General features: G+C 41.0%; 1 protein-coding gene across 2 annotated transcripts in view; it reads right to left on the bottom strand.

Annotated features, from left to right (window-relative positions):
- LOC143281882 (serine/threonine-protein kinase ATR-like) overlaps window positions 1-14,069 on the bottom strand; it is a 153,259-nt gene that overhangs the window by 105,008 nt on the left and 34,182 nt on the right. For both annotated transcript variants that reach the window (XM_076587156.1, XM_076587157.1), the window contains exons 18-24: window positions 13,688-13,791; window positions 12,304-12,402; window positions 10,917-10,990; window positions 8,465-8,554; window positions 5,557-5,689; window positions 2,865-3,041; window positions 1,622-1,718 (exon numbers count right to left, since the gene is read on the bottom strand). In XM_076587156.1, the coding sequence (XP_076443271.1) occupies window positions 1,622-1,718; window positions 2,865-3,041; window positions 5,557-5,689; window positions 8,465-8,554; window positions 10,917-10,990; window positions 12,304-12,402; window positions 13,688-13,791 (774 nt within the window). The remainder of the gene's footprint in view (window positions 1-1,621; window positions 1,719-2,864; window positions 3,042-5,556; window positions 5,690-8,464; window positions 8,555-10,916; window positions 10,991-12,303; window positions 12,403-13,687; window positions 13,792-14,069) is intronic.

Genomic DNA, 14,069 nt, shown 5'->3' with positions numbered 1-14,069 from the left:
TGTTAACACAGGTGTTAACAGAAAGACAGATGAAGCAATACCCACAATAGACAGATGAAGCAGTACCCACATTGCAGCAGTGTTAACAGTGGTGTTAACAGAAAGACAGATGAAGCAGTACCCACACTGCAGCAGTGTTAACAGTGGTGTTAACAGAAAGACAGATGAAGCAGTACCCACATTGCAGCAGTGTTAACAGTGGTGTTAACGGAAAGACAGATGAAGCAGTACCCACATTGCAGTAGTGTTAACAGTGGTGTTAACGGAAAGACAGATGAAGCAGTACCAACATTGCAGCAGTGTTAACAGAAAGACAGATGAAGCAGTACTCACACTGCAGCAGTGTTAGCAGAACGACAGATGAAGCAGTACCCGCATTGCAGCAGTGTTAACAGAAAGACAGATGAAGCAGTACCCACACTGCAGCAGTGTTAACAGAAAGACAGATGAAGCAGTACCCACACAGAAGCAGTGTTAACAGAAAGACAGATAAAGCAGTACCCACATTAGACAGATGAAGCAGTACCCACACAGAAGCAGTGTTAACAGAAAGACAGATGAAGCAGTACCCACATTGCAGCAGTGTTAACAGAAAGACAGATGAAGCAGTACCCACGTTAGACAGATGAAGCAGTACCCACACAGCAGCAGTGTTAACAGAAAGACAGATGAAGCAGTACCTACACTGCAGCAGTGTTAACAGAAAGACAGATGAAGCAGTACCCACACTGCAGCAGTGTTAACAGAAAGACAGATGAAGCAGTACCCACACCGTAGCAGTGTTAACAGAAAGACAGACGAAGCAGTACCCACATTGCAGCAGTGTTAACAGAAAGACAGATGAAGCAGTACCCACACTGCAGCAGTGTTAACAGAAAGACAGATGAAGCAGTACCCACATTGCAGCAGTGTTAACAGAAAGACAGATGAAGCAGTACCCACATTGCAGCAGTGTTAACAGAAAGACAGATGAAGCAGTACCCACACTGCAGCAGTGTTAACAGAAAGACAGATGAAGCAGTACCCACACAGCAGCAGTGTTAACAGAAAGACAGATGAAGCAGTACCCACACTGCAGCAGTGTTAACAGAAAGACAGATGAAGCAGTACCCACACTGCAGCAGTGTTAACAGAAAGACAGATGAAGCAGTACCCACACAGCAGCAGTGTTAACAGAAAGACAGATGAAGCAGTACCCACATTAGACAGATGAAGCAGTACCCATATTGCAGCAGTGTTAACAGAAAGACAGATGAAGCAGTACCCACACTGCAGCAGTGTTAACGGAAAGACAGATGAAGCAGTACCCACACTGCAGCAGTGTTAACGGAAAGACAGATGAAGCAGTACCCACACTGCAGCAGTGTAAACAGAGGTGTTGACAGGACAGATGAAGCAGTACCCACACAGCAGAAGTGTTAACAGAAAGACAGATGAAGCAGTACCCACATTGCAGCAGTGTTAACAGAAAGACAGATGAAGCAGTACCCACACAGCAGCAGCGTTAACAGAAAGACAGATGAAGCAGTACCCACACTGCAGCAGTGTTAACAGAAAGACAGATGAAGCAGTACCCACACAGCAGCAGTGTTAACAGAAAGACAGATGAAGCAGTACCCACCTCATCAAAGGCGGTGGGAGCCACGACGGGAGCGAAGGACAGTCTGTTCTCCAGCAGCATGATGAGGGTACACAGCAACAGGTCCCCCTCCGCTCGCCTGCACACCCCACTCCCACTCTCAAGGAGGCATCAAAGTGTGTGGATTTATCCATACATGCTGTACCACATCCGCTTAATTTTTTTTTTTTTTTTTTTTTTAAGGAAGCAGATGCTTGACCTATGCATGAACCTAGTGCATGTTCAGGCCTTGAAAGCCTGCGGGTAAAAAAAACCCAAAAAACAAAAAAAACTATATATATATATATATATATCTATATATACATCACACAACAGAAATAGTATATATATATCTATATCTATATAGACAGATCTATATCTATCTATATCTATATGTGTATGTGTATGTAACAAACAGAAATAGTAGATATATATATATATATATATATATATATATATATATATATACTGCACAAATATGCACAAATTGATGAGTAAATAATAAGTTAACAACATCCAGTTTCAGTTTAAAGGAAGTGTCAAGGTGTGCGGACTGATCCATATTCACTGCACCATAATTATCCTTGTATCTGCTGAGAACAATAAAAAAAAGGAAATTTTCTATCTAAAATTACGTTTAAAGAACATACTTACTGTGACCCACTAGTGCAGACTCCGTCAGGGGTCTGACATTCCTGTCCTGTGCAAACTACTATCCGCTTATGCGGAGAAAATGAAAGTAGCTATGGCCGATAACCTCCCGGAAGTAGGTAACCTCCCGTTTGTCCCCCTGACTAGTGCCCTCTTTTTCTGGCAGCCATCATGACCCCTGTTCCTGTGCTCTACATACGGCTAAGGTTTTTTTTTGGTATTTTCTGTCTGTCTGTCTATTCTCTGGCGTTCTTGTTTTTTGTCAAATTATGTCTCCAACCAGGTCACACACACACACACACAAAAAAAAGCAAATGTGGACCTTCGCATAAAACCAACAAGCTGCACGGGCCTTGAGAGCCCACACCAGGTTTGTGTAAAATACTGACATCAAATGAAATAAAATAATTGAGCAAAACTAATAAATAAGTTAATACATTAAAACATAATAACGTGAGAGATAAGTGGAAGACAAACGATCAGAATAAGACAAGAACAACGGGCCATGCTCAGCAAACCCACGCTAACACCCACAGATGCACACGCACAGGTAACATCCATCCACGCGCCCCCCAAGCCCCTCCCACCCCCTCACCTAGCAAGCTGCCCCATGGTGATGAGCACTGTTTCATGCAGCTGGGGGTCGGAGGTCGCCGAGGCTTTCGCACTGGCGGCTTTACACCTGTCGAAGATGGTCTGGTCTGTGCTGCACATGAGGTCCTCTGAGTGGGGGGACGTCCCTTGTTCACTCAACAGGTACCCCACTTCTTGCCTGAACACATAATGATAATAACAACACATTTTATTTATGTTGCGCTTTTCCCTAACAACCAGATTATTGCGCTTTTCCCTAACAACCAGAAGGCTCCAAAACACATTACTATAAGCAATCGAAATGAGCCTAGTACTGTAAGACATGTTGACATGATATAAGTTAAAGATATATAAAAGCAACAAAGTCATGGATGAGAACTGCAGATAAAAGATTTACACACAACATTAAAATCAGACCAGAAGAAAGGTATAAAGCAACAACAAGCAGTAAGAGGTGCATCACATGAAACCCATGAATGATCCAAGTTGTGATCTAAACAGAAGAGATATATCATCTAAGTTGTGATCTAAAAAAAAAGAGATATATGATCTACGTTGTGATCTAAACAGAAGAGATATATGATCTACATTGTGACCTAAACACAAGAGATATATGATCTAAGTTGTGATCTAAACAGAAGAGATATATCATCTAAGTTGTGATCTAAACAGAAAACATATATGAAGCTGTGATCTAAACAGAAGATATATATGATCTAAGCTGTGATCTAAACAGAAGAGAAATATGATCTAAGCTGTGATCTAAACAGAAGAGATATATGATCTAAGTTGTGATGTAAACAGAAGAGATATATGATCTAAGCTGTGATCTAAACAGAAGAGATATATGATCCAAGTTGTGATCTAAACACAAGAGATATATGATCTAAGTTGTGGTCTAAACAGAAGAGATATATGATCTAAGTTGTGGTCTAAACACAAGAGATATATGATCCAAGTTGTGATCTAAACACAAGAGACATATGATCTAAGCTGTGATCTAAACAGAAGTGATATATGATCTAAGCTGTGATCTAAACACAAGAGATATATGATCCAAGTTGTGATCTAAACAGAAGAGATATACGATCTAAGCTGTGATCTAAACAGAAGTGATATATGATCTAAGCAGTGATCTAAACAGAAGTGATATATGATCTAAGCTGTGATATAAACAGAAGTGATATATGATCTAAGTTGTGGTCTAAACAGAAGTGATATATGATCTAAGCTGTGATCTAAACACAAGAGATATATGATCTAAGTAGTGATCTAAACACTAGAGATATATGATCTAAGTAGTGATCTAAACACAAGAGATATATGATCCAAGTTGTGATCTAAACAGAAGAGATATATGATCCAAATTGTGGTCTAAACAGAAGAGATCTAAACACAAGAGATATATGATCTAAGTCGTGATCTAAACACAAGAGATATGTGATCTAAGTCATGATCTAAACACAAGAGATATAAAAGCAACAAGGCTGTACAAGAGAACCACACATGAAATAACACAAATTTGATTAACAAAGACCAGCTGAAAAGTACAAACCAACACACATGTACACCACCTACTGTCAAAAAGTGAATCAAAGCATGTGTGTATAGTAAGTTAAGGAACAATCATTTTTCTTATACTTTTCTGCCCTGACTAATGTCATTATCTTTGCACATGGATTGAAAACTGATATCATAATTGCAGGGTTAAACTCTTGGGAAAGTGTCAGCATGTAAAGATTTAATCTCCCTCTTTTCTCGAAGCCTGGGCAATGTGTGTGTGTGTGTGTGTGTGTTACAGGGCAATCAACTTCAGATTGGTGGGGAAACCCATGAGCCACATGTTCCTTGGCAGCTGAACGTGAGGGACCAAACACCACAGGTCCTGGCCAGTCAAACCACAGGCACAGACACAAGATGTTTTATTCAATGCAGGCCATGGCCACTGACATCTTCATTAGTGGATAACATAAACATTCACATTCTCAACAGGGAGGGTTACCTCTTATATTTTCAAGGTAGCTGGTTTCTAAGATTGTTCAACACAGGACAGCATAGTGCAAAGTGCAGTTTATTCTCTTTTGTGCCATTCAAACCACACACAATGAAAGACAAGGTATCTTTTGTTGCTGATAGCCGAGATGACCTCGGGGCTGTAAGACAGATAAAAAGTGTGTGCATGGAAGACCTGCAGAAAAAACAGATATGTTACGTGATGTACCATCAGATGATGTATGTGTCAGTGGGGTGGGTGCAACACCAGTCTCAAGGCCTGTCTGGATGGATAAATATTCTGACCTGTTCACAGCTTACTGGCAGCAAATGAGTTAAAAAAAACTCAGAAAGTATTATACCATTGGTAGGAATATTTTTGTAAATATGCCCATACACACCAACAGACATGCAAGCATACATGTGTGCACATCTACAAATATTATGATCATAGATATGTACTTATCTGTTTGCTTTTCTTGGGAGGAGAGGGGTATGAGTGCGTGTATGTTGGCTAAATACACACGCATTCAAAAAACATAATGAGAATATTCCTGCATTTGAAAGCTGTGTGTAAAAAGCATTTACAGGCATGCATTTGCATTTTTTGCATGATGCCAACACAACACTGACAATAACACTAAATCATCAGTGAGACACATCACCAGGTGGAAACAGTTTCAGGAAAGCGAGAGCCTCACGTGAAGAGCATGCGGACATGGAAATCCTCGTCCTCCACCGCACGCATACAGTTGTTCACCATGCCCACAGTGGTGGCGTTGCTCGCCCGCACAGGAATGTGACTGAACACTTGTCTCAGCTGTTTCACTGTGTCTGAAACGACAATGTTTATAATAATATTTCATCAACGAGATCAACGCTCAGCTTTTATCAGAGACTGACATAAGCTTACAGCTGGGCCAGCAGAAAAGTGAGAGCTGTATGATCAATGGTTTTTCAACTGCAACAAGGATTATCAAGTTACAGCTTCGTCTACTGTGAAGGATTACGACTCTCAAACTCAGAGGCAAGACGGCGCTGGCTCTTAGTGCTGCAGCCTCGGGGGGGGGGCTAGTTGGCCTTTGGGAACCATACCAACGTCGACTGTCACAAAGCCATCTTGGGAAAGACACACCCCACTATAACCAAAATCTAGCCCAGACAGTCAGGGCAGCAGTTGCCTCCTCTGCTGTTCTGGTGGTCACTGTCAGACACGACTGACCATCACACACACATTCATCACACACATTATAATCCTGTCGTACTCAACTTAGCTTCACGTTGTCTGAAATGCCAACGTTCATACATTTCATCACACGCAGGAGAATTCTGTTGTACTAAAATTAGCTTCACTTTGTCTGAAATGACAATGTTAATACATTTCATTACACATGTTAGAATACTGCTGTACTAAATTTTGTTTCACATTGAGTCATCACACATATTAGAATCCTGTTGTATCAAAATTAGCTTCATATTGCATGGAATGGCAACATTTATACTCTTTCATCTCACACATTAGAATCCTGTTGAAAAGAATCTTATGGGAGACACAAGTACATTAGTGATGCATCTTTGCTCTTTATCTGATGTTAGCATCAATTTTTTTTTCTTCACTTATTGAAGCTTTCCAACAAGTAAGCATATAAGTCATTTTCGCATTCTCAAATCCACAGAAATCCATGTCCCTGAAATGTTTGACCAAGTTGTGGAATTATACACAAATGCTCAGATTTCTATGCGGCCTAAACAGATCTGCATGAGCAGTCTTTGTTGCACTAAGTTCGTTTAGCATCAATTTCCTCCAGCTGCATGAGCAGTCTTTGTTGCACTAAGTTCGTTTAGCATCAATTTCCTTCAGTCTACACGAAGCAAACAAAGCACTTCTCATGCAACCCAGCTCTGCTCTATTGCTTATGTTCATTCATAAAAGCAATAAGTTGGGAAAATAAAAGCAGAACCCTTCCAACTGTATTTCTCATCACAGTTTTAGTTGAAGTTTCTCAAGAAGTCACTGCCTTCTGACAAATCCATCAACACTACAACACCTGCCACATGTCTGACCAGCAGCATAACCCAACATGCTTGGTAAGGCCTTGGGTGCATGCATATATATTTGTGCACTTATCAAAGAGGTTTTCTTCAACAGACTTTTTGCCAGAGGACAACGCTTCACATTACCATGGGCTCCTTTTCAATGCACCATGTGCAAGCTGCACTTTGGACCCAAGTCATCCAAATGACTGGACACTCGTTTTTATTTTCCAGTCTTCTTCTTCTTCTTCTTTGCGTTCGACAGCTACGCAGTCAGGGTCGAAGTCCGAGGGATGCCACAAACTCGGACGTCCGGTGAAGATCGGCTGCCGTCCCCCAGAGCTTGGTGTTGAGGTCAGCACCCCCAGGCCAGGACTGCTGCCGCATCTTCTCATACAAGACGCAGTCTTGGAGAATATGGGATGGGGTCTGGTCAGCCTGGCCGCAATCACATAGGGATGTGGCTGCCACTCCAATCCATTTTCCAGTCAAAGTTGGAAGAAAGGGCAAGACCAGATTCGAACCCAGACCCTCATGGGCACTGTGATGGAGTCTCCCATCGGTCCGACGGATGAGTAGGCAGGCAGGCTTATCTGTCGGGGTGTGTCCTCATGTGGGAGAAGAGGCCGATTCTGGATGCGCAGCACTTCCCACAGGTGTTGCAAGGGAAAACGTCTCCAGAAGTCGAGCCCTGCTTCCTTCGCTCACGCTTCTCCTTAATGGTCAGCGTTCTCTTGTTTTCAAACGTCTTTATGCCACTAGAGCACAGCATCCTCCAGCGACAGCGGTCAAGGGCATCAGTTTCCCAGGAATCGAACCCAGACCTTCAGGCACACTGTGATGGCAGATAACATCTTAACTTCTCTGCCATCTTCCTCCCCACCCCAACACTATTTTTCTCGTTATAACAAACCAGTAACTGGACATCAGTTTCAGTTTCAGTAGCTCAAGGAGGCGTCACTGCGTTCGGACAAATCCATATACGCTACACCACATCTGCCAAGCAGATGCCTGACCAGCAGCGTAACCCAACTCACTTAGTCAGGCCTTGAGAAAATAATAAATAAATAAATAAAATAAAACAAAATAAAATAAAATAAAAATAATAGATAAATACATAAAAAAAGAACTACTACTACTAATAATAATATGTATAAGGTGCAAAAACGTGATGAAGTCAACTATAGGTGTACAAAAAAATAAATAAATAAAATAAATAAATATATAAGTAAATAACTAACTAAATAAATAAATAATAATAATATAATTAAAAAAAAATAAATAAATAAATAAAACAGATAAATAAATAAATAAAATAAATAAACTGGACATCAGAAAACCTATGCCCATCCCAGTCTAAGAGAATGGTCGTTCACATAAAATGTTCTATGCGTGCGTGACTAAAACACTGAATCACACAGGAAATGAATGATGAGCACCCAATGGCAGCTGTAAGCTGGCTTTACCCAGGTAGGCAGCCTGTTGTGCAAATGATTCATTGTTAGTAAAGCACTCAGAGGATGGTCTTCGACCGAGGACAGGCATTATATCCATATCATCATAGTGAATACTCACTTGTGCGCACACCTGCGTCAGGGGAAGATAGCAGAGTCAGGAAGGGAGCGAACACTTTGGGGTCAATCTGTCTGGACGGCTCGCTGACACCTGACCAACAGGGGAGAGAATGTTCCTTACTTCTCACTGCTGTGTATTCAACATTTTCATGTGAAAAATAATGTAGATAAAATCAATTTTTCTTTACTTCCTTTTTTCTGGGCTGCAGTCCCTACGTTCAACAGTATCCATGTGTGGGCTTTTATGTGTATGACTGTTTTATTTATACCCCACTATTTAGGCAGTATTACTGAGTCCTGGGGTGGGGGGGTGAATGCAGGCAGTGTTCATACTCCATAACCCAAACACAGGCCTGGATTACAGGATCTGTAAAGTGTGTATTTGTTCTTTAACATGTGTCTACACATGAGGGGGGTTAGGGCACAAACAGGTCTGCACTGCTGACCAAGGAGACCAGAAAAATGCCCATCCTTAATCCCCTACACATCAATCCCTGGATTGAACTCCAGACTGTAAGCCCAACATTATATTGCCCCCATCAATCATCAAATCCCCCAGACACCAATCCCTGGGTTGAACTCAAGACCCCATCAATCATCAAATCCCCAAGACACCAATCCCTGGGTTGAACTCAAGACCCCATCAATCATCAAATCCCCAAGACACCAATCCCTGGGTTGAACTCAAGACCCCATCAATCATCAAATCCCCAAGACACCAATCCCTGGGTTGAACTCCAGACCCCATCAATCATCAAATCCCCAAGACACCAATCCCTGGGTTGAACTCAAGACCCCATCAATCATCAAATCCCCCAGACACCAATCCCTGGGTTGAACTCAAGACCCCATCAATCATCAAATCCCCAAGACACCAATCCCTGGATTGAACTCAAGACCCCATCAATCATCAAATCCCCAAGACACCAATCCCTGGGTTGAACTCAAGACCCCATCAATCATCAAATCCCCAAGACACCAATCCCTGGGTTGAACTCAAGACCCCATCAATCATCAAATCCCCAAGACACCAATCCCTGGGTTGAACTCCAGACCTCCAGACTGTAAGTCCAACATTATATTGCCCCCATCAATCATCAATTCTTGCTGCAGAGAGCCAAGCCAAGTAAAAACCAAGTGTGGTCTAAAAACAGACCACAAACATCACACAGAAACAACTCTTTGTCAAAACTTTAATCAGAGTGACAACAATAATACAATGGTCCCTTGATACATAGCAACATAATAACAAGCCTTGTGATATTTTCATTTTAAAACAAACCAAAAAAAAAGCAATAAAATATTCTGCACAGCAACAAATTATCAATACTGACAGCTGCACCATTTCCCATCCTTCCTGTTGGTTAAAACGTCCAAAGATTCAGTTTCAGGTTTTCAAGGAGTCAAAGTGTGTGGACTGATCCGTACATGCTTCACTATATCTGTGTAGAAAAAATGAAATAAGATAAAACAAAAATAAAAAGAAGAAAATGCCTGACTTACACATACACTAATGTGCTTTTCTGGCCCAAATGCCCAAAATGCCGTCACTCATACATACAACCACACACCATTTCTGTTAACAGGGAGAGAGGAGTCATGAAGGGTCATTCAGGTGTACCATGGAACCTGTTCAGCAGTGTCTGCATCAGTCATGACCAATCACAACAATTATTTCAACTGTTTTTACAGCTTTCTTGCCGCTTACTCTTTGCAATATTGTAGACGTTGTTGTTAAAAGCTGTTTTCATCACATAGTGCAAATCTTTTTCTGAAACTATTCACAATGTGGCATTGTCCTTATCGTTACTGTTTGAATCTTACAATAACCTGTATGTCTGCTTCCCCTTTTCAATGAGAGCAATTCTAGTTGTAAACTTTGACTCCTAACACAGTCTAAGTTGCACTTCGATTCATCAATTTTTCTGGAAGTGTTCTCAGCAAACCACGCAGCAAAATGTAGTAGCTAGTTCAGATTTTTGTGTTTACACTCTAAGTGATTAGATGGAAGAAAACAACAACAAAAAACGTGTAGAGGTAGGGGAGTAGGGGAGCTGAAGAAACGGAGAGGGGGATGTGTAACTGTGTGTGTGTGTGTGCGTGTGTGTGTGTGTGTGCGTGTGTGTGTGTGTGTGTGTGTGTGTGTGCGCGCGCGTCTGTGCGTGTGTGTGTGCGTGTGAGTGTGTGTGTGTGTTTGTGTGAGTGAGCGCGCGTGCACGTTATGTGTGTGTGTGTGTGTGTGTGTGTGTGAGTGTGTGTGTGTTTTGTGTGTGTGTGTGTGTGTGTGTGTGTTGTGTGTGTGTGTTTGTGTGTGAGTGAGTGTGTGGTGTGTGTGTGTGTGTCTGTGTGTGATTGTGTGTGTGTGTGTGTGTGCGCTTGCATATGTGCGAGTGTGTGAAGCAAACTGTGTAAGCAGTGAAATGGCTACAGGTCACACAGGCTGTCCTCCTCACCTTGCCCCCCACACCTGGAGCAGTGAATCCAGCACAGGTCTGACACTGGGCACCTCTTGTCCCTCAGTCCTCCTCTGAAACACACCATGTTGCTTTGATTTGTAGTGAGAGGGCTCTGTGTGTCTGCACACTGATTGTACTGTATTGTATTGTATTGTGTTGTATTTTATTGAATTGCATTGCTTTGCACTGCTTTGCATTGTGTTGTATTGTATTACAATGCACTACACTGTATTGTGTTGTATTGCATTGTACTCTTATGCACTGGATTGTATTGTATTGTATTACACTGCACTATATTGTGTTTGTATTGCACTGCACTATATTGTATTGTATTGTATTACACTGCACTATATTGTGTTGTATTGCACTGTACTGTTTTGCACTGCTTTGCATTGCATTGTATTGTATTACATTGCACTACACTGTATTGTGTTGTATTAAATTGCACTACACTGTATTGTATTGTATTGTATTGTATTGTATTGTATTGCTCTGTACTGTATTATTCTTTGTCACAACAGATCTCTCTGTGTGAAATTCGGCCCGGTCTCACAAGGGGCAGTACATCACAAGTCTTAGCTCAACAATCTTAACTCTATCATAATTATGTGTGCATGTGCATGTAGTCCAAGTGAATGGGCTTAATCTTCACCAGATCATGTATGTGTGCAAGTGCGTGTGAATGTGAATGAGTGTTAATGTTGTGCTAATATGGAACACAGTGTATGTGCGACTGCACACAGACATGTGCACGGATGTGAATGACAGCATGTGCAAAGCTTAAGTGTGCCACATGGTTATGTACAACAAGAGTTTTCCGTTGTGAGCACATTTCTGCTGGGGTGTTTAAGTGATAGGGATTTCTTTGTTGTTGTTTTTTGTGTGTGTGCTTGTGTTTTACTTTCCATTTAAGCCCGAGTTGTACATGTTTTCATTTTCATTTATTTTTGGTAGGGCTTTGAGCAATGTAAGTATCATTCATCATTACTATATGTGTTTGTGTGCAAACCTGTGTGCATGAATATATGAATGAATCAATGTAAGTGATGCCTGCAACTGTGTGCAAGTGAATGCATTTACACATGTGCAGGCATGTGTTCCCTCTACCACCACCCCCTCCCTCCCCTACGTAACCTCCTTCCTCTTCCACTTACCACACCTTCCAAGCAGCCTAGAATGCAAGACCCAACATCACCAATATCTGGCTGCAGATGTTTAACATAAGGGAACAAGGTACAACTCTCTACCTCTCTCTCTTATATTATATACATACATATATATAACATATAGATATCTATGAAAGCCAGTGGTAGCAAGCATCTTTTCTACGAACTACCAATCACAACAGAACCGAACACAAGCAAGCAACACATGGCCGCCCCACCTGTCAAGATGAACCGTGTGAGCCGCCACACACACCATGTCCCCCAATACCGTGGCAATGACGTTCTGAAGGTCACAGGATGGGTCTTGTGCCAGTGGTCTGAAAGACAAAAGACTTTAAAGGTAAGTTTTAGTGTGTTTGAGCCAGAAACACACAAAAAACTATATATTTTTAAAAAATTATAATGTTTGGGCCGTAGAGGACACAATTTGGCAAAGTGCTGGTTCAGTCAGTCAGTCATTTGGCCTTCCACCCAGACAACCATGCAAACCATATCTGGGCTGTAGCATATCTAAAACAGCAAAGTATCAGCACAAAACAAGTCTGAAATCAGGTTGTTTACGGCCCAGCCAATCACAGCAGGAACATTTTAGTGCTGAATACCTGTCAGTTCCTAAAGCATGAAAATAACCCAAAATAAACAATCAACAAAGTTGTTGAGTTGTTTAGTTGCTCAAGGAGGCGTCACTGCGTTCAGACAAATCCATATATGCTACACCACATCTGCCAAGCAGATGCCTGACCAGCAGTGTAACCCAACATGCTTAGTCAGGCCTTGAGAAAAAAAAAAAGAAAAAAAAAAGGTAAATACATAAAAAAAAGAACTACTACTATTAATAATATGTATAAGGCGCAAAAACTTGATGAAGTCAACTATAAGCGTACAAAAAAAAAAAAAAATAAATAAATAAACAAAAATTAAAAAAAATAAAATAAAATAATAATAAATAAATAAACAATCAACAAAAAGCTGTTAACTCTCTATCCACAAGGCAAACAATTTCAAGCCAATGCTGCAAGTGCTACTGATTCAGCCAGCACACAGGTCAATAAAAAGTTCACTGGAACACTTCCTCAAAAAATGAGGCTCTAGGCTTGTCCTTAAACTGATCACTTGACATGTGCACACAGCTACAATGGCAGAAGAAATGTGTGAACACAAATTAGCTTTTATTCAAGCCTGACATAGCCTTTTAATCCTGAATATGCTACACAAAATACACAGAAACTACAGAACAAAAACATGGTTGCCTCAAAAACATGGTTGCCTCGTTGGAGTTTTTACTTTAAGTTTCGATTAAAACAATGTTTAAAAGAAAAATTCACCCACATGTCGCTCAGTCCACATAAATCAAGTTTTAACATTGAAAATATTGCAAAAAAGATCATTTTACATATATATGTAAATACTGGTACTGTAGAAGTTGGTTCCTTTTTGCTTACAGTCTATGCATATGCTGGAATGTGGAAACCATTTTAATAAACACATTTTGACGCCCAAACAGTGCTCAGGTGTAGGTATGTAAAAATCAATGCTTGGAAGCAGGATTCACTGAGTTAACATCAGACTATGCACAGAACAGTCACACTGCTGAAAACATACAGCAAACACTTCCGGATCAAATGCAGGAAGTTGGGTCCCAGCTTGTACAGCAGCAAGGGAAACACTTTGACAGCAGTCTCCTTGACAACTCGTCGGCGGTCCGACTGAAACAAAAATGCAGAATGTTCTACGCGTTATGCCATTTATGTAGACTACAAATGTTCCACTGGGAAAAAATGCTCACATACACAGACACACACACACAGAAAAACATGCACGCATCCAACCTAGTATCAAAACACACACACACATGCGCAGACTCACACACACACACACAATTCTGGTTGAAGATTTTTTTTATAACACCTGATATCATTCAACTGTCATGTCACAAAGAAAACAAAATTAGAATTTAATTTCTTTTCCTGCTCATCATTCATCC

The sequence above is a fragment of the Babylonia areolata genome, chromosome 5 (genome assembly GCF_041734735.1).
Source record: "Babylonia areolata isolate BAREFJ2019XMU chromosome 5, ASM4173473v1, whole genome shotgun sequence".
Classification (NCBI taxonomy): domain Eukaryota; kingdom Metazoa; phylum Mollusca; class Gastropoda; order Neogastropoda; family Buccinidae; genus Babylonia; species Babylonia areolata.
Note: the sequence above shows the minus strand (reverse complement) of the source record. Positions and strands in the feature narration are given on the sequence as shown.